Below are 21,471 nucleotides of genomic sequence, written 5' to 3' on the forward strand. Positions count from 1 at the left end.
CGTAGAGGACCCGGTTAGATAGATTAAACGAAGCATTCGAATCTCGGGCAGGGCAGCGCTATATATCCGCAAGAATAGACCGCCGCTATTTATACGACAGAAGACGAATAAAGAACTATAAGACGAGGTAGAGCGGTTAGCACTAGAGTTAGAGCAATTGCGTAAAAATGTTGCGTTTCTATTACGAAAACAATAGGTATATAATAATATTATGCTCGATGCGTAAAGAAGGTAGTAACGGAATATAGGGAAATATACTATACGGATATATAGTAAGAGGGGATAGGAAGGGTAGGGCGGTAGGTTAGGTAGCTTTCTAATACGTCGGTTTGCCGATTAGCAACCTAAGCCGGACTAAGTCGGATAGCTAGTCGGTTATCGAGTCGCATCGCTAATTTGAAGGGCAGAGCGGTAGTCTAGGTCGCTTCCTAATATATAGGCTTGCCGACTCGTACCCTAAGTCGGTTATCGAGTCGCATCGCTAATTTGTACCTATAGTAGTAGTTATTAACATTAGGCGCGGATAAACACAACGTTAGGCTTGCTTTACTTATATTAACATTTTATAGCGTATCTACTATATCGACGTCGACTCTATATACTACTTTCCCCGCTCGTAATACTAGCGCCGACGTACGCTATAGCTATATCCTATTATACTTTACCCTTTTTCCTCTTTTTTTCCTTCTCGAAGCCGAGCGATTGTTATATATCCTAAGCTCGTGCCTGTCTGCTTATAACCTATACTGCCTATATAATTACAACCGATACTATTACAAATCGGTACGACTCTATAAAATCTGCCCTCTAAACGCCGGCTACGCGAGATACTCTTCTACCTATTTGAATATTAGCCTCCGGAGTCTAGTAATTATCGATAATAATAACGGTGTCTGTAGGGGGGAGGTTTATGCTAGTTGTAATCTAGCTTGCATATACTACTATAAGCCACTTCTCGTCGCTGTATCTGTTTACCTTATTCCTCGTAGACACGAACTCTTTAATAAGGTCGGCCCTAGTAGTATCGGTCTAGCTACTCTAAGTATCGATAAGGATTCTATATACTGTGTTGCTAGTGCTTAGGATGTTATCGTAATACTTAGAGTCTTTTTTCTATATAGCTAGCTACTAAAGACACTACAAAAATATTAGTCTTATATACTTAGTAGATAGGGGGGCAGATAGATACGTACTAAGTCTAAAACGAAGACATTCTACGGCTTAAAGCTAGCTAGTATAATCTTACTTCTATGCCCGTACTAGCGCTGCTTGCTACGCTTAATTCGGATTATATACTATAGCGACACTATAACCGGCTCGTTATGCAGTATTAGCATATAGTCCTAGAGGTAGGGATCCGATAAACCGTAGTCGCGTATCCTAGGAAGTATGTTTTTAATGTCCTATAGTGTGAAAGTACTAAGTTCCTTAATTAAGTCCGTATCGCCCCCCCGTAGTACGAGAAGTAGCGATAGAAATATAGTAAAGACCCGTATTATCTTAGATACGTATATAAATTTAGCATCTTCCGCTACCTTCTATTCTTCGACCTACTCGCTTAGTGCTAGATCTTCTATAGATTTAAATTGTAAGCCGATGTTAAAATAGGAATGTAGTAGACAATCGATAGCCGGTACGCGCGGAGCATTAGATATAGGTTGCTATATTAGCGTCTTCTTAAGGCGAACTATTTTCGTTAGCAACTAAGGGCGAAACTTGTCTAGTGCCCGAGTATCTTTATCCGTAATACTTAGTTCTGTTCGACCTACTATCGCGTTAGAGTATTCGGATTATAAGTACTTAGAAACCTAATTGCTAATATGCCTAGCCGAGTCGGAGATATTACTATTGTCGCTAAACTAGAAGTTACGTTCTATATCGCGCGTCTCTTTAGTCGATAGCGATTAGTCGACGAAATCAAACCGTACTATAGAAGGCGACTAAATAGGGTAGAGGTACCTCTTTATATCGTAGGCATTAACGTATCTCTATACCGAGGCAGTTGCGATAATAGCTAAATTAGATAGTTTACTAAAGGGGGTACTACTTAGGCCGAGAACGAAAGGATAGCCTATAAGACTAGCGACGGCAGTCTACTCTTTAGCGCTATATATCTTAGTAATATAAAACTCGTCGACGATAATAGTCGTAGCTAGTATACGAAGTAGCGGCGGTTTCGAATTAGATTTCTCCGACCGTATCTAGGACTTCTATTTCTTAGCTCGTTCGTACGTTATAAAATCTAGTACGTTAGATATTATAGTCGAGGTAGTAAGGACGATCTATTTATAGTACTATAAATAAGGGGGTACTTCTATATCCTCGTGTTTAAGTAATAAGCATACCGGGACGCCTTTTTTAAACTACTACTTATCTACAATCTTTGTACCGAATACCTATTCTAGTTCTAGCCGAGTCGGGAGCGCTATATAATCGAGATAAAGAACGTCCTCGATATATACGACCTAGTTATAGTTCTACGGACTAGCTCTATTACGTCTCTTATCTTTCGTTAGCTTACTAGAGTCTTTTATAAGATATACGAACATAGCTCCGGGTAGTATAAAGTTGTCGATCTTATATATCTAGTTTTCGGCTAGCTGCTTCGGAATATAGACAACGTAAACGCTAGGGCGGATAACCGGCTTTATACCGCTAGCTAATACCTACGGATCGAACGCAATTTTCTTATTTAGCCGAAGTCCTAGGTTAACCGACGAATTAGATAGCCGAAAGGGATAGGCGTTAGCAGTTAATAGCCCGTTATTACTCTATACCCTCTACTATATCGAGATTATAGCGACGTACCCTAACGTATATACCGTCTTGCCTATACCTACGTCTATACCGCCGATATAGAAGTCTGCGCTAGCAACGGAAGCTAGAAGCGTCTAGGTAATTATATAGAATTAGTAAGACTTTAACGGACGAGTCGATCTCTAATTAGGCGGAATAACGCCTATATACGGCGAAGTCTGAAAGGGATCGAGTAGTCTAAAATCGCATATTAACTTAAAGTTCTTAGCGTCGAGATAGGAGTATACGTTACTAGACAACTGCTTCTCGACGTCGGTTTCTATATCTAAATCTATCGACTAGCTAGGTATCGCCGACGAGATCTAGTCGACAAAATCTACTAACGTCTAGATCGGTAGAGGGTCGGCTTAGACTTCTACTTGCGTACCCGGTAGTCGTACGGCGAGTTTAGGCTTATTCGGATCTAGTAGCGATACGATCTAACTCGGTAACGACTCGATCTATTTCTAGCGAATTCGATCTCGCTTCGAATCGATTATATCTCCGGCCTTCTTACTATTAGCATTATCGGCTTTGCTCGATTTAATTTTTCTATTATCCTTAGCATTATTACTAGCATTTGTCTACGCCGGAGGTTGTACTAGGGATAGTGCTAGTCTATTTAAAGCGTGCTATATCTTAGGCAGAGTAGAAGCAATATAGGCCTTTACCGTATACTCTATCGTATCGGGCTATACGGAACGGACGGCCGTTCGAACCGAATCGTCGAGGGCGACTAGAAGTAAAGCAGTATTCCTATTATAACCGTTATCGCGGAGTACCTCCTTAACTGCCTTGTCGATAGCCTACTAAATCGCTATTATATCCGCGGCGACGTCGGCTATAGCTTTTCGCGCGGCTACCTACTAAGCTACCTCCTACTCTTTATATATCCTCTAGAATCTATCTGCGATAAGCTATTTATAGCGCTCGCGATCGGCGCGATCCTTACGAGCGAGTCGGTCGTCCTTAGCTTACTTAATAGCCGATTTCGTAGGCGACTACGGACCCTAACCGATATTAATTTCGGTAGGATTACCGGCTATAGAAGTACCGTACTAAGCTAGGTCGATAGTTCTAGAAGCCTTAAGTAGGGACGGTCGACGATATATAGAAGGTATCCTAGTACAGTCCGTTATATTTTTGCCGACGAGGAAATCGAGTCTAGTAGAAATCCTAGTATCTAAGCTATTATATATCTCTATAGCTAGGGAGTAGAATATCGGATTAGTCTTGCATTTAGAAAGACCTTTAGGGCCGCGAGCTAGATCGATTACTACGAAGAATTCGTACTTCTACTATTCGGGCGATAGCAATAACTCTCGTACGAGCTAGAGCCGTAACAAATCCTTTATACTAATATTATTAGAAGTCTTCGATTATAGGACAGACTAATTTAGGCTAAACACGTCGTAGTCTGCCGTTAAAGGTAACCGCTAGTCGACAATACTAAACTATAACGTAATCTTAGCCCGGTCCGGCTTAATAGGGCGTAGCGCGTCGGACATTACTAGATTAGTATCCTTACTACCGTACGAATCTCCTAGCGTTATTCTCTTAAACACCCGACCGGCTCTGCTAGTCTTACTAGTAGAGGCAGAACTTGCTCTACGCTTAGGTATAGAGGGCGTAGTTTATCGGGATCTATTAGTCTCGCTCTCGGATACGTCTTCCTCTTTAGCATTATTACCGGCCGGCGGGGTAAACTTGTCCCTTATAACCTTCTATATAAGGCGGTATACTAAGTAGACTACAGACCTCTAAATTTCATTATTCGGACTATTTGTATTGTCCTACGGAAGCATTCCCCTAACGTACTACTTCGGAGCCTATTTAGGATCTTTAAAGTACTATTCGGGCATTAATAGCGTATGTCTAGGTTTAGTAGGATAGTTGAGGTTGCTAGCAATAGCGTATACTATAGCTTTCTCCTCCTTATAATGCCCCTTAACGGGCTAGCGACTCTACTTCCCCTTTAACTAGTTAAATGAAAAATGTTTCTCTAGATACGGAAGGAGCCTTTTTATTGCTAACGTAAGAAGAGGCTTGTCGATGCTATATAGGTTTAGTATAATATATTTAGGGACGTCTTTACTACTATTTAAGGCTTTGATTAGTAGCTCGTTGTCCTTTAGCTAGTCCTCGATATTTATAGAGACTACTATCTCGGTAAAGGCAGTAGGCGACGAGTTTATAACTAGTATATAGCATTAGTATATAATAGGTTATACTAATTAGTAATACTTATATAATAGAGGTTAGGGACTATAGATCGACAACGACGTACACTATCCGAGAGTAGCAGATAAACTAATAGAATTAGTAAAATTCGCTATACGTTAGGGTCGGTGGAGGTAAGAATAGGAGCAAAGAGCTACTTATACCCGCCGACCCTAACGCGAGCCGTTAGAGTTGCGTTATGCAACGAGTGTCTATATATACTAGCTTAACGCTAGTCGAGCACGACGGCTAAGTTATATAGTACGGCCTATATACGAGTTAGAATAGGGCATTAGCGAAGGAAATAATATACTATACGTATAATAGGGAGAGTAAGGGGATGCATATATATAGAACAGGTATATTAGTGCGAGTTAATAGTAAATATTAAAGAAGGCAGTAATAAGGAAAGGTAACGACCTTAAATGCCTACCTTATAACCGGGTCGGTTAGCGAGTCGGGCCTAACTAGCTAATAAATCGACGAAGTGAGGCATCTAGCGCTTAAGTATATAATAGTTTAGTTACGCAACTAGTAACCGAAGTAATAAGGCTACAGATAATCGTTATAGTATAAACCCCTATACGATAGACGGTTCTAGATATAGGACTAACAAGTCGCAGTAAATATAGTACTACGTAACAAGTAATCGAAAGTTAGTAATGTAAATATAAGCCTATTTATAGTAGAGTTGCGACTGCGATCGCCGGCGCGAGACGCGAGTGCTTATAAGCTACGCAATATAGCTAAATTAACCGATCTATGTCCTTATAGTAACTAACAATTATTATACGATAGCGAGTAGACTAGACCCGCTATAGTACGAGGGTATAGGCTAGTAAGGCGGTTAGTCTTAGGACCCGAGAGTAGGGTATATAGATAGTTCGAGCTAACGATCAAGATAGTATGTTTTCTATAGATACTACTAACTCTATCGGCGGTAAAAAGGCATGTATTTAGCTATAACGAGTAGTAAACAAAGGTATAAAACGATCGAAATATTCTATAGATCGTATACTAGAGTAGTAGTCTAAGTAGGAGGCCGAATAAACGACTATATATAAATCCGCGGCAATATAATATACTAGGCGTAAGGTTAAGAAGCGAGATAATAGATAACGTAATTTGCCGAACCCGCTACCGAAGTTAGTAATAGAGGATATAGAAGTTGCCTAGTAGGCTTAGTACCCGATTCGATACCGAATTAGGGCCCGAGTCGGTATTAGCAAACCCCGCGACTAGAGTAGTTCTAGTTTCTACTACTAACTAACGTCGACTTTCTACTACGCTATATATATAACTACCGCCTTCGAGAATGCTACGTACTTAACTACCTCGCGATCAATATTTAATAGGTAGTATTACCCGCGGCCTTAGCCTATCGCCGTCGATATACTACGCATTTTACGCTAGCGTCGAGAGGTTAATTTAGGAGTCTAGTTAGATTAGTAGTACGTTCCGATTACTATTATTGCCGGAACGCCGAAGGACGCAAGGTTACCTATGCGACCTAGTATTAACAGACGAGAAATACGAAGAAGAGTTCCCTAAGGTAGTAAAGCAGATCCGTACGGTAGAGGGACAGACTGCGTTTAGGTGCCTAGTATACAAGATTTGTTCTAATTATCGCCGACGGACGAGACGAAAAACGGTACGCGTAACAACGCGTAGAGTCGGCGATACTAGCGATTACGCGGAAATTGCTATATCGACGGATACTAGACTAGCGATACTAGAAGGATCTAGAGCGGTGCCGCCGTACCGCGTACTAAATAATGTATAGCAGAGCATAGTTATAGTATAAGAGCAGAACGGGAAGGTAAAACCTATATATCGACTATATAAACTCGATTATCGCTAGCCTATAGTTAGAGGCCGCGCGTTAGTAGAAGTCGATAATATAGACCTCGAACGATTAGTTAAGATACTACGGGTAGATTGTAGTTTCGAAGCCGGCGTCGACGCCTTGCATTAGATAAGCGACTAATATAGACACGTTCGAATTAACAACGAGCGATAGTAGAGGGCTAGTCTATCCGACATATTAGGCAGAGGCCTATAGCTGCGATTTGCAATCTATAGGCAAATTAAGGAGGCAGAACGAGCGTAAATATAAACGCAGAAAAGCAAGATAAATAATTAATTTTACTAAGTCCGATATAGAAGTCCTACTCTAATAGTAATAGGCACTAATCTATTTATTAAACGGAAGGCAAGATGCCCCGACTACGATAAGTACTACGCTTTAATCTTAGATATATGCTAATATATAGTAAGTATATTACGTATAGCAGTCTTAAGCGCCGCGATCTCTTCCTTTATCTATTTAATCTCGGCCTATATTTGAGTACCCTAATCGCGCTATAGCGATAGCGGACTCGGGGTAGCGCGATAGTTAAGGAAAGGCTAAATCGGCTACGACTAGCAGTCGTCGTACTAGGGTAGATTATATGCCTCTAGCTAATCTAGTTAGAATTGCATCTATCGAGTATAGGGCCTCTACGGTATTATTAACCTCGAATTAGCTAAACACGCTAATAGAGATAGTTCTAACTAACCCGTAATACTACGAGGCGGCTTCGAAGGTATATATTCGACCTAGCGGATTAGCTAACGCCGATTGATTTACCGATAAAGAACATATATCTATATATACTATAGTAGCGACCGAGCGAGGAATAAATAGTCTAAATGCGCCGATTGCTTTAGTACAATGTCGATAGTGTTGCTATATACCGTCGGTATAGACTGCAATAATTACCGCTAGACTAATAATAGCGCTAGATTAATAGTTCCCGAATCCGACTCGCGACCGAATTAGGCTAGCGTCGACAAGGTACGAAAATAGCGAACAGTCTATAGGCTACGATTATACTTTAGCGTTAGCGGGGCATATCCGATAGGACTAATAAGCGATTATAGACGGCGACTCGGGCAGTCTATATAGGAGCAGAAGATGAAACCGCAATTTAATGCCCCCCTTTTCGTAGAGTAAACAAGTACGAAGACGCGTATAGTCTAATATATACTATATTAGATTCGTAACAATACTACTACTCGTTATAGTACACTTAGGATAGGTCGCAACTACGAAGAAGATAAATACAGAACTAAGTCGTTATCTAACTCGATAGAGTCGGATAGGGATACTAGATTCGAAGAAGAAAACAGAGAGGATACTCGTTTATATATAGCGACTAGCATTAGATCGAAATTTATAAAGGTAACGTATGCTAGAGCACGGTAATAGAGGACTAACGTAACTAGTATAAGGGCAAGAATAGCAAAGATCCGGTAAGGCTAAAACGGAAGTATAGCGACGATAGGGCGGATTAGAGCGACGATACAAAGCTATTAAAACGACGTAAGAAGCGAGACAAAGGCTTAACGACTTCTAGTAAAGAACGTTTAAATCGAAAGAAGGGCTTACTCGAAGTAAGGGAGCAAATCTTATATAACGAGACGCGTCGTAAACTATTCGCTATTACGTTAACTAGGGCCCGAGGATGTAAGACGATGTTTCCTACTACCTAAACCCTAGTATAGGTAGACGAAACAATTAAGGAGGTATATAGTAAAAACTATAATCGATTACTAGCTTTACGTATAATAGTGCTATAGCTAGGTAGCTATATACCGTCGAGAGACGTAGTCTAAGCAGTCGGTAGAGATCCCGATATAATAGTATCGAGACTAATATTAGAATAGTTGCGAGAAGCTATACGAAAGGAGCGAGGCTATATTAATACCTATATCCGATTGACCTTAATAAACTAAGTACCGATCGCAATAACCGACACTCTAAAAAGGATAGTATACGCTAAGAGGATGCTCGATAACTAAATCTTCGAGTGCTACGACGAGAAACTAGTAAGACCCTCTCTAAAATAGTATAGTTACTAGATAATAGCTAACGGTCGATATATACTACGCGCTACCTTAGTAAGCTTATATACAAATGTCTAGCAGGTATACTACTCCGGTAGGATCGGCGAGGCTAGAAGATACATATTAAACAGTACTACTACAAAGTCACCCCTTTTATAATATTGTCTACCGCTACGGTACTCGGTAGAATACTAACTAGATAGTCGATAGAGTCGCATTTAACTAAAGTTAGAGGTAAAGCGATCTAGCTAGCCCTAGATTACAAGTTAATGCACTAGCCGTTCCTAGATCGGATAACTACGTAGAATGCGACGGATTAAGCTACTCGTAACCTTCGGTTATCGAAAGCGTAGAAGATATATATACGGTATATAGGCAGAGTATAGGATATCCCTAAATTATTAATAAATAACTTCGAGAGCGTACGTAACGACATCGATATACTTATAGCAATCGACGTCGTTTTAGATTCTAACGATAAAGGCGGATCGATCGAGCGCTATAGTAAGAGTAGTCTACGAGCGCCGTATTTCTCTTATCTGCTAATATAATCGATAGGTCCTAAAGCGTCTACCGGGCAACAATTAAGTAAATAACTCAAAGCCGGCGATAATACGATAGATAGGTTAGCGGAGGCGGAGGCCCTATCTAAGAAAAACGATGTTAGACTACCTATACTATAGAGCAGTTTCTAAGCGATAGATTAGAAGCCGACGGGGGCTACTAATCCGTTTGCTTCGGTACGGGGAGGCAACGGCATAAGTGTAACCGAGACAATAGAATACAATAGAACTAAAGACAATTAATACTAAAGGTATAGATATACCGCGGTAATAGTAATAGGGAAGGATTACGCGCTAATTACTATAAGAACAGTAGGTATTCCGACTAGTCTTATATAATAGATAAGACTTTATTCGCGGCGGTAAGTAATCGCGTTAGGGATATATTAGGGCTAGAAGAGGGGGAGTAGATATAGATAGATAGATAGATATTTCATTTGCCTATTGTAGTGCCTTTCGGCCTATGTAGGTCTGTTTCTATGTATTGTTTTAGGTAGGAAACCAGCTTAGTTAGTAAAAACCTCCCTCCTATCCTATTTATAAGTATTGATCTTCCTCGTTTCCTTGTTTTCCTTCCTCTAGGGTATACTAGTGTTATAGTTGTTACCCTCTAACTACCTTGCCTACTGCCTTACCCTTCTTTCCTCCTCTTCTTCCCTCCTTCTTATCTACTCCTTAGTTTCCCTTACTAGTACGAATTGTTGTACAAATCCCTGTTTAATAATCTACTTTACTATCCTCTTTAGGTCTTCTTTACTCTAGATTAGCTTATCGTATTCCCTTTCTATTGCTTTTAGTCTCTAATCACTTCTGCCTTCTAACTATTAAGGGCAGACTAGTAGTATATACTTAGGGTTCTGAGATTGGTAGCTATATTAGTAAGCTCTACTTTTAATTCCTAGGACGTTTCTTCTAAATAGGTAAGATCTGAGTCTAATATGTTTAGATCTAATTTAGATAGCTAGGCTTGCCTCGGCCCTGTTTAGGTCCTTATAGAGCTAGTAGTTGTGTTAACCAAATTTGATTAGTGCCTTTAGGGTTCCCGGTCTAACTTGTGTTTTGTTCTATTCCTGCTCCTATAGGTATCTAGCAATTAATTCTGCTAGGCTTTGTTTCTCTCCCTTTAGCTTGTCTTCCTTTAGCCTTGCGTTTAGTCCCTAAAGCTCTTTCTCTAGCATTTCTCTTATTAAGACTCTATATTGCTCTAGGTCTTTGACTTTCTAGGGAGTTATTTGTAGTCTGTCTCGCCTCCTAGTCCTAATGTACTAGGTTTTTATCTTATCTAGTGCCTTTTAGATAGTCTGTTAGGCTAGGTATTCTATTGTCTTTACTGTATATTAGTGTCTTAGTCCCTTGAAGTATTGTTTAACTAGTAGGATCCCTAATTCCATTTCTACTACCCTTATTAGTATAGTTTTATATACTCCTAGGATTTTCTTTAGGCTTTAGGTTTAGGACCTGCTAACTAGTTGCTTAATCCTCTTTAGTGTTTTCTCCTAGGCTATCTATATCTGTACTCTATATAGTATTGCTAGCTTAACAATTGCTTTGTATATAACTTTAGCTTTCTCGAACGTAGCCCCCTATATAGAGGCTATAAGCCTATTAATAGATTGCATATTAGCATCTGCCCTCTACTTTGCCTTCTTTACTTATAGTCCCTAATTTAGTTTTGGATCTAGCTAGATCCCTAGTACTCTAAGCTCTGCTAATAGTTAGGTTTTAAAGCCTTAGATAGTGATTGATTGCTTTATATTATAGGTTGATTTGGCCTTGCTAAAGTAGATAAGCTAGTACTTTTCTAGGGCGAATTTTGCTCTATACCTCCTTGCCTATTTCTTATATTCCTAATGCTTCTCTTCTAGGATCTTACAGTTTGTTTCTATTGTCTTAGACTAGGTTAGGATGTTTGTGTTATCTACAAACCCTAATACTAATATGTTTTTTAATTCTAGGAGTGGGAGTAGGTCTACTATAAAGATAAGGAAGAGGATTAGGGAGAGTATTAATCCTTAGGGGATTCCCCTTTTAGTTAGTATTAGGTCTGATTTGAATTTACCTAGAATAAGTTGTATTAATCTTTCCTACAAAAAGGACTAGATAAATTAGACTATCTAGTTTAGTATAGCTTTCTGTTTAAGTATATATAGGAGCCTTTTATAGGAGACATTGTTAAAGGCTCCTAAGATGTTAAGGGAGAGGAGGGTTGCTACCTAGTTTTAACTATAGTACTAGATATGCTTAATCTATTCTATAATTAGTTCTATAGCTGTTAGTATTAACCTCTTCTTTCTTCCTCCTATCTAGCCTTTAAGAAGGATGTTCCTTTCCTCGGTAAAGGTTGTTAGCCTTTTAGCGACAATTTTTTCTAGTACCTTACCTATTGTATTAAGTAGGGCTATTAGTCTGTAGGCCTTAAGCTGTATATAGTCTTCCTTCTAGGGCTTCCTTAGCACTACTATTAGGGACTTCCTAAATAGTCTTAGGTAGTGTCCTAGTACTAGGCTTTGTAAAAAGATATTGGCTAGTGCTAGGGCTAGCCCCTTCCTGTATACTTTTAGAAGTTTGTTATAGATCTTGTCTTCTCCTAGTGCCTTATTGCCTAGAATTTTTTTTAGGATCCTTTTAATGGTTTCGGGTTTAACCTAGGTGTCTCTTAGTATACCTAGCAGTAGAGTCTCTTATTCTTTCTCCTTTATATCTAATAGGTCTGCTTATACTTTTCTATAGAAGAAGTGTTAGCCTAGGGCTCTTACTTTCCCTTCTATTGTAGTCTACATTTGTCCTTATTAGTCTATAATGTCCGGGAATTGTAGTAGCATATCCTTATCCTATTTAGGTCTCCTTACCTATTTGGCTATCCTCTATATCTCCTCTAGTTTCTTTGTAATTATTCCTATTATAGATCTCTATTCTTGTATCTTGTCTTTCTTAATCTAGATCTTCTTTTCCTAGTAGGCTTTATTGTAGTTGTCCTATGCTTCCTAGGTGTAGGTTTGTGTCTACTGCCTCCTAGCCTTCCTTGCTACTTTAACCTTCCTTATACACTTACTAGTCTAGTATAGTTGCTAGTATAGTGAATGTTTCTTTGCTAGGGTATACTTTTTAGCTACCTATTTCAGGATTCCTATTAGTTCTTCTACTGCCTTATTAATGTCCTCTAGCCTTAGTAGGTACTTTGTTAAGAGTTCCTCTAGTTTTGGGTCCCTTTCTAGTTCCTCCCTAATCCTACCCTATTAGGCACCTTTCTAGTTAAGCTTCTCCTTTAGTTCCCTTTCCTAATTGGCTTAGATATTTAGCTCAATCTATACCGGGAAGTAGTCTGATAATTCTTCTAGTTCCTAGTTGACCCTGCATCTTATAATCCTATTCCTAATCTAATATAATGCAAAGTATAGGTCTAGTATGCTACTGCTTCCTCTTGCCTCCTAGGTAATTAGTCCCTTTAGGGTAACAATTTCTATTCCTTCCCTCTCTAATATGTTAATTAGTCTTCCTACTAGGAAGTAGTAAGCTAGGGTAAAGTCTAAGCCCTAGAGGGGGTAGTAGAGGTTGAAATCCCTAAGTAGGATTTAGTAGGTGTTCCCCTAGATAACTCTAGGTAGTCTTTCTAGGGTTTTTAGTTAGGTACTGCTTCTTAAGTCTAGTAGTAGGTTATATATATAGTGGACTTGGAGTGTACCTTAGGATGTCTCTATTTAAACTAATATTAGGTCCCTATCCTCCTATAGTATAGCCTGCTAGGTTTCTATATCTATCTCCTTGCTAATGTAGATGCATATCCTTAGGGCTCCCTAGTTGTAGATAATTAGGTAGTATCTTAGGTCTTTAACTATTGCTAGTCTCTTTGTATATAGGTTGAGCTAGGGCTCTTAGATTGCAATAATGTAATGTTCTTTTAGGTTTAGTGCTTAAAGGAAGCTCCTCTATACCTTGTCTTTACTCTTATTAATATTGTACTATATAATGTTTAGTAATGTTGCAATGTTTATTAGGTTTTATCTATATTATTTCCCTATAAGTTTTCCTTTAGTCTTCCCTTACTTTAGACCAATATTTGACTAAGCTTTGTCTGCCCTGCTTCCTTTCCTGCAATGTTAAGGTATCTTAGTCTCCCTAGTTGCTAGTAACTCTCTTGTACTAGTAAGGCCCTAAATATAAACCCATTATCTTATCTAGACCTCTTTTGTAACACTTAGCTAGGTTGCTTCTGTACCTAGCTGCCCTAGCTTATTGTATATCTTTTTAGTATATTAATTCTAGCTTCCTTTGCCTTCCTAGCTGCCTGTATTCTTACTAGGCATTCCTTCGCCTAAGAGGGGTGTCTTTTAGTATAGCATATACATCTTACTTCTCCCTTATATGCTTTGCATTCTTTAACCTAGTAATCCCCTATACAATAGGAGCAGGTATTAGTTGTCTTTATACACTTAGCTGCTAAGTGTCTATAGTATTAACATTTGAAGCACTATATTATCCTATAGTTGCTTCTATATATCTCTGTTTCTAATCTTTTAAAGTCCTAGAACAACCCCTAGTCTAGCACTATATTAGCTTGCTCTACACTCCCTACCTAGATAATTAGGGAAGACTGCTTCTTAGTCTCTTCGATTTTCCTTTTAATCTATACTACTTTTGTAATCTTTAGGCCTAGGCATGTAGCTTGGTTTTGTCTCTATAGGCTCTTAATATCCTATTCTTCCTTAAAGCTTCTTATTATACTATAGGCTATAATTATAAATTGCTGTTAGGAGACCTTTGCTGTTTTCCCTATCTTAGTTGTCCATTCTTTTTGTATTTCTAGCTTCTTTTTGTCTTGCTCTTATGCTATAAATAGCTTAATTACCCCTTTACCTTCGTTCTTAGCCTTAATTACCTCTTTAACTGCAATTCTTTCTACAATCTCTTTCCCTATAAGTCCTTAGATTTCCTTTTACTCCTATAGGTCCGTAATATAGACTCTAACTACTGTCCTCGGGGGTTTTAGCGCCTCCTAACTAGCTACTACTACCTAGGTACGGTAGTTTAGGCTTATCTCCTATTATTTCTTCGTAATCTTTACTGCAACTGTATTAGCTACCTTTGTAATTACGTAGCTTGCCTAGTTGTAGATTGCTTTTAGTCCTCTAAGGAGTTCTAAGATTATTATCCTATATACCCTCTTAGGGGTTCTTCTATCTTCCGCCTTTAGTACCTCCTCTGCCCTAGTATATAGTGCTTTCTATTCGTCCTCCCTTCCTTCTTAACTATCCTCCCTTCGTCTCTAATTATTCGCTACCATTTTGGGGGAGTAGATATAGTAGGCGGATATAGAGGCAGACGGCGGCAAAGTTAAAGAGATAGCATTTAACGAGGAGACGTAGGATCGAAGAATTAGAAGATATATAGTAAAAGAGAAGAAGAAGTCGAAAGGAAACAAACGAAAGAAAGTAGAGGTATATCGCTTTAATATAGCTATAGAGGACGAATAGAATACATTCTTATTAACTATAATAAATAGATGCCCTATATAATATAACGAAATCTGTTAATACTATACGAGTCGGTCGCTAAGTCGGTACTAACTTAGTATACGTAGTAGACGTATGCAAATGCTAGTAGTTACCCGAGTATACGTATAAACGTTAGATATTAGTAGAAGCAACAATCGTATAATATACAGATCCGATAGAAAATGTAATTCAAATGCTAGTACTAGTATATACGACGACTCGAGCCCGACTCGATATACGAGTCGGACGGTAAAGAATAAAATTCTTACTACGAACAGATTTGCTAGAATTTCTAAACCGCGACGATCCTATTAGACAAGATCTTTAACGTACGATCCTAAGGATCCTAAGCGATCCTATCGATAGGATCATCGCGATCGGTAAAAAAGTTTCTATAACGGAAGACGACCTCAAGTTCGCTAGTTACTATAACGCCTTATAGGCTAATAATCTAGTTACTCGTCGCTCTATAGGCAGCTTCTACTTTACTATTGTAGGCGGACCTCTATTGTATAAGTCCGGCCGCTAGATACTCGTTACACTATTATTAACTAAAGCTAAGTATATTCAACTTACTATAGGGGCTAAGGAAGCAGTTGCCTTAGCTCGCTTATTAAAGGAGATTAGCTACAAGGGCTATATTCTCCTAGTAACACTCTACGAGGACAATTAGTCCGCTATTGCTATTACTAAATCGACTACTATTAATAGCCGTACGAAGCATATAGATGCTCGTATTTACTATATTCGAGAGAAGATTGCTAATAGTTCTATTATCGTCTAATAGGTTAGTATATATAATTAGATAGCCGATAGCTTTACTAAGCCGCTTAATAAGATTAAGTACGGCCGCTTTGTTAAACAACTAAACCTAGTAGATTGCAAGGCCGCTATTGCGAGCGCTACAAAGCTAGCTACTAAGTACTAAGAAGAAAGGGCCTTTGTTTGCTTTGTCTATATAACCTAAGAGTGGTCTAGTTTGTTTACCTGTTTCTGCTTACCTAATACCCCTTATTTGCTTTGCTAATAGAATAGCTATTATATTGTTTGTTATTCTATAGCGATATATACGTACTAAGAGGGTAACTTAGAGTATATACCTAGGTGTTAGGGTCTATTACGTGCCTAATGCCTAAGGCTGCAACTGCTATACTTTATCTTCGGACTTCTAGATAGATTAGTCCTTCTTCTAAATATATTAGTTATATTAAGTTAGATCGCTCGTCTACTAGCGACTATCTTTAATCGGTCCCTCGTACGGAAGGTAGGAAGTAATAAAGTTCTAGCCTAAGGCTTCTAGTACGTAATAACTTCTCGAATTTTGACTAATTAGCTCGTAGGACTAGATTTGTATAGACGTATCTTCCTTAGCGACCCCCTTCTAAACTTAACCTAAGGTAGCAAGTCTAACTGTTCTATATACTACGCTCCGAATACCTTCTACAACTTTCGTCGTAAGCTCCTTAAGTTGCTCTAGGTGCCCTTCGCTTCGCTAGAATAAATTTATAGCGATCGGATTATTAGAGGGCTACTATCTTACGCTTTTAACGCTTAAGCCGAGACTAGACAGATTTCGCTATACCCTTCTAACTCGATAGGTGCCGCTCTAGTCCCTAATTAAGCCGCTAAGATCCGAATATAGTTAAGCGTAGTAGAAATTTTATATAATTTGTACCGTTGCTATACTAGAACGCATAGCCTCTGCTAATAATAGTCTCTCTACGCCTCTCTATAATACGTCGTATTAAAAGACTAAGTTATGCTTAAATTATACTAAACTATAAGTATTTTAACGTATTAGAAGTTTAGAGCGGCCGCTCTAGCTTAGCGAACAGTACTCGAATAGGAAGCTAAGAGTCCCGATTAGGCCTGCCTCTAAAGCGGCACCTAGAGTAGTATTAAAGGTGTAGCGAAATCCGTCTACTGCAATTAGTTCAGACCCTTAGTAGCCGAAAATAGAAGAAATTGATATTTGCGAATGCTGTTTTATCTAATAGGCGAAGCAGGTTATGCCTGTATAGAGTTATTAAGTACCGTACAGGCAGGTGCTGCCCAAGGGGTAGCCGAGCGAAGCGCCTACCAACTAGCATTTGCCGCATATCGTAAGGTATACAGTATCGATACAGCACGGCGGTCTCGTGCGGGGCTACGCGGGTTCCGTGGTATTGGTGTGCTCAAGCTGCGCCGGTAGTAATACGAGAACCGGATCGGAGACCAGAATGCGGTCCTTACCAGCTTCTCCTAAGCGTCTTCTACGTTTTTGGGACCGACTTTAACAAAAATCGTAGAAGATCTGCCTCAATCAAGAAGGCAGGAAGGCAGCGCTACAGAACAATATGACAACCAGAATAACGAGCGGCGTCGCGTGTGTGAAACAAGGGGCCACGTAACCGAAGGTTCCGCAAGCCCTAAATGCCTGGCCAGTGCCCCTGCTTGGCATGAATGCTTCGCTTTCTCACTACGTTTAACCATCTCCGTCGCATCCACCTAAGCATCATCAATTCTGAAGAGAAGAAGACTGCATTAGAATATTGATCTATGCCCTTGAACTACCTGCCCTCGTTTAAGAGGGCCGTCCCAAATGCAGCACACGAAAAGAGGAAACCGCGATGCCCGGGAACTCGAACAGATGAGTAAATAGCAGCATAGCAGTGCGAGGCGTGAACGGCGAACTCAGCGTGGTCCCGGAGGAGAATAGTGAAGCGCCGTTCCTTGCGTTAGATCGCTTTTCGACGATATCGTTGGAGATCTTGATGGATCACTGCTGGTCAGCGTAGAAGCTGCCAATTCTTCTTCTTCTGGTGCGTTGCTGTCTTCTGGGCATGGCACCTATCGATCGCTCACACGCGCTTGAAACCAAAGACATTTACTGACACGAGATAAAGTGCACCTTGGAGAATACTAGGACGTATACAACAAGGCAAAAGCCTTCGTTTCCAAGGTAGTGTTTGCCGTAGGTTCGAGTTCGAGAGATCTCAGAGGTTCGGCTTCCTTGCAGATCTGAAGAATGGCTCACTCTCAAACGATGTAGGATAATGAGTAGAGTCCTCTGCGAATGTAGATCAGCATTGGTCAATCGTAGTTAGGCAACTTGTGATCTACCACCGAACCTTCAATCTCTTTTACTGCTCAATTGATGTAACTAGTTGCAGGACGATTGTCATCGGTAGGTATGGAATTTCTACGTCCTATTTCAATCTTTACTTCATGTAGTAGTCCGCTGCCATACGATCGACGTCTTCACTCATGCAGGATGGTTCCCAATCGGAACTCGGCCACTGAACCAGGATGGTAGAATATCTTCTCAGTCCAAATGGGTGATGAGCGGTCCACGAACGCCGTCGCAGTCAACCGTTCCATCTTTTCGCGGCCACGTTTTCCCGTACTCGTGAGCCATCCCACGCCTCGTCGCACACCTACACCCAAAGTCATAAGTTACATGCAGCATGGAACATATCAAGCAAAGATTGGCCTGAACAGATGCAGTCTTAGATAATAACTAGCTCAAGCTTCATGCTCATTGAGCCGGATCGTCGCTACCTCCCTCGCTCCTTCCGATGTTCCGAAGAACCTCCTCTGCGACCTCCCACCTTCGCCGTTTTCCCGCTCTCTCTCCTCTTCTTCATTGCAATAATATGATACTTGGGCCTTCAACGCCTTCTGGAGGCCTCAAAAGCCTTTCTTGGGGGAACATGAGGTGTCGTGGTCGACTTGTTCTTCATGTTGACGATTGGGACGCGGCTGGGGTCACTTCCACGTGACAGCGATGAGGAGACAGGTCACTTTGATGGCATGATCGACCGCGAAGATTCTGCTTGCAGTCAGTCGACACGCAATACCATCATTTGGTGACGCATCCGTTCGGAGCTCAAGGAGCACGATCATACGGCCGTTGGCACATTCTGTCATTCGCGAGGACCTCTCAAGACAACACCGGACATCCAGCAAACATAGGTCGCGATTCTCAGCTTCATAGACTCTTCGGCAGACAAGACAGGAAAGCGCCAATGGGAGGATGAACCGGCAAGTATGATCTGATATCTTTCATTCATGAAGCGTTTATCTGTACCGTAACCACCAGCAGATGCGCGCCATTCGTCATGTAGCACGCTTTTCAAGGCCGAACGCGATGCAAAGTTGGCCTGATTCTCGATTCTCCCCAACGCCGATGCTAATCACAAGTCGTCTAATGCTCTAGCAGCTCAGGAAATCCACTCTCAATCCATCGTCTCAAAGCACACCCGCGCTGTCCTTCAGCATGGCGAACGCTTGGTGTGCAGCGAAGGGATTGGGTCAAGTCGGTCCTTGATTTAGACCACACTCTTCATACCGAAATCGAAACCCTCAATCAGCGATTGTTATTCGGCCGCCCCGATCTTCAAGCCCTGGTTTATTGCGTCGCTCAGTTCTTGCTGGCGCTTGGCTTCTTGCTCTGCGAGGTACTGGGCATATCGACTTCGCTTGTTGTGGATACCGCACTCGGTCTTCTGGCGTCCTTTCCAGCGGCCGGCGCGCTCATCCTCGCTGTCAGTCACAGGCTGAGTGGAGTGCCAGTCGCCGATTGATCGGTAGCCTTGGTCAAGCAGATCATTGGTTGGCACGTCGTTGGCCTGAATGTACGACTGAACCTCCTTGAACGACCAGTTTGCGAGAGGATTCACTTTGATGAGGCCCGCATCATCGATCTCGACAATATCGATATCACCTCGCTTTCCGCCTTGGGTCCGTCGTCGACCGGTAATAATGGCCTTCACATCGAGTTCTCGATAGGCGCGCTGAGCTGGCTCAACCTTGGCGACGTAGTCGTATCTCTCCTCATCGACCTCCCACAGCTTCTCTCCGAACTTAGCCTCGAAGTCGGCGGTCGTCTCACAGCCTTGTGGCTTGTATGTGTGCACCTTCATGCCCGAGTACTTCTGGTTGGCTCGCTGAACGAGGTCGAGGGTTTGAGGGAAGTGATACAAAGTGTCGAGGAAGATGAGCTCAATGTCAGTGCGAAGAGGTGTATCAAGCTTGGAGATCATATCCATGATGGCGAGACCTGTGAGGCCGAAGGCGGAGGTCTGAAAGAGGCGCGGCAGAGATGCGATACACCATTTGAGGACCTCGGGCGGTTCCAGCTTCGAGAGTTGGGAGTTGATGAACTTCAAATGTGGCCGCGAGAAGTACACTTCTGGCAGCGAAGCGGTCGAACTGCCACTGGCATACCCGGATTCTACTTCCATGTCGGAAGACGATCTGTTGTGGTAAGACATGGCGCAAGAGGAGGGGTGCGGCGGTCAATTGAGGCGACGGGCAAACGTGATGTGTAGTCCAGTTGGTCTCTTCAGCAAGGGCTACGGATGGCGTCGATACTGGGTGATGACAAGGAAATAATAATGGTTGGAAGAAGAGATGGGCTCGAGGACACACTTGCATGTGAGCACGCAATCGCCATTGCCCTCCCGCGGAGTCCTGCCGGCACCAGTAGTGAGGGCTCTAAAGGACTTTGAAATCAGTTCAATCACGCAATATCACGTGCTCTTTGAGGACGATGGAGCATCGAGGCGGATCCAGCCAGTCAGAATCGGCGCTGGAATGCGCTCAGGCCACGGGAGTCGCTGCTCTGTCAGTGTCCGCGGCTCTGATCAATTCTTGCGCTGTTTTCGCGACTCTCTGCACAACTCTCGTCATTACTCGTCCTGCCTGCAGTTCCGATCTGATCACAAACACACAGTATGCCGCGTCTGACGGCAATGAGCACTCGACAAATAATGCTTTGGGACGCACTAGCCGGGCCGTAAACGCCTGCTTTCTTTGTCCTTTCCTGGCTGACAAACCAGAAAATCTCGTAATCTCAAGACTAATCTGCTGTGTCTTGGCTTGCCAAGGGCTCTGTCGCACATTGACCATCTGCCAGAATAATAATCGTGATATGCTGATCGTTCAAGTCATATGGACACAATTCGCATAGCAGTACCTCAGCAAGCAATCGAGGGGAGATTTTCGCCGCACCTGCGACCGGATAGCAAATGCCGCTCGCTCCAGCGCTGACGCGGTCGCTCAAGGAAACCATTGGAAATCAATGAAAGCGGTTCAATCAGACTGATCGGAGAACCGATACAGGTGCCACGGAAGACACGGAAATCCATCGTAAACTAGGCCTGTATAGGCGCTTGACGGGGCACTGGAGCGGTGAGAAGTCGCTCTGATGGTGAAATAGAGGGAGGGAGGGCGGGCGGGTGCGGCGGCAGTGGTCATGGCAGCGAGTATGTGAAGGGCAGAAGAAAGGTTGGCACGGCAAGAAAGAAGAGAACAAGTGAGGGGCATTTCGTGTTTGGATCTCCGAGAACCTGCCACGTGCGATTGAGGGAGGGATATTCAGTGAAGAAAGCAAAGCCGTATTTCGGGTATCGCGTAGCCGGGTGAACCTATTCAGAGCAGATCATCAACATCTGTGCGCAATGCATACGCAATGCAGCTCGACTCAGGAAGTTGATCTTTGGCAAGCGGTAGTCTGATCTCCGACCTCG

General features: G+C 41.7%; 3 protein-coding genes across 3 annotated transcripts; 1 reads left to right on the forward strand and 2 right to left on the reverse strand.

Moving 5' to 3' along the window:
• Positions 1-7,060: 7,060 nt before the first annotated feature.
• MYCFIDRAFT_172472 (uncharacterized protein) lies at positions 7,061-19,287 on the reverse strand (the record flags this gene model as incomplete). The annotated part of the gene is made up of 25 exons (XM_007925742.1): positions 7,061-7,072; positions 16,999-17,042; positions 17,089-17,200; positions 17,237-17,256; positions 17,293-17,388; positions 17,419-17,446; positions 17,479-17,508; positions 17,550-17,670; positions 17,694-17,775; positions 17,806-17,828; positions 17,877-17,959; positions 17,984-18,008; positions 18,051-18,078; positions 18,115-18,140; positions 18,164-18,202; positions 18,231-18,344; positions 18,376-18,431; positions 18,460-18,475; positions 18,543-18,576; positions 18,602-18,675; positions 18,711-18,880; positions 18,910-19,114; positions 19,139-19,160; positions 19,201-19,227; positions 19,281-19,287. The coding sequence occupies 25 exons, from the start codon at positions 19,285-19,287 to the stop codon at positions 7,061-7,063; spliced, it is 1,494 nt and encodes a 497-aa protein (XP_007923933.1).
• Positions 19,288-19,317: 30 nt separating this feature from the next.
• On the reverse strand, positions 19,318-20,214 carry MYCFIDRAFT_194737 (uncharacterized protein; the record flags this gene model as incomplete). Its single annotated transcript, XM_007925743.1, has 1 exon — positions 19,318-20,214. One exon carries the CDS (start codon positions 20,212-20,214, stop codon positions 19,318-19,320), a length of 897 nt encoding a protein of 298 aa, XP_007923934.1.
• Positions 20,213-21,326, forward strand: MYCFIDRAFT_172474 (uncharacterized protein; the record flags this gene model as incomplete). Its single annotated transcript, XM_007925744.1, has 9 exons — positions 20,213-20,237; positions 20,272-20,317; positions 20,349-20,428; positions 20,458-20,888; positions 20,913-20,996; positions 21,031-21,133; positions 21,164-21,180; positions 21,209-21,257; positions 21,310-21,326. 9 exons carry the CDS (start codon positions 20,213-20,215, stop codon positions 21,324-21,326), a joined length of 852 nt encoding a protein of 283 aa, XP_007923935.1.
• Between the last annotated feature and the right edge of the window lie 145 nt (positions 21,327-21,471).

The sequence above is a fragment of the Pseudocercospora fijiensis genome (assembly GCF_000340215.1).
Source record: "Pseudocercospora fijiensis CIRAD86 unplaced genomic scaffold MYCFIscaffold_2, whole genome shotgun sequence".
Lineage (NCBI taxonomy): Eukaryota > Fungi > Ascomycota > Dothideomycetes > Mycosphaerellales > Mycosphaerellaceae > Pseudocercospora > Pseudocercospora fijiensis.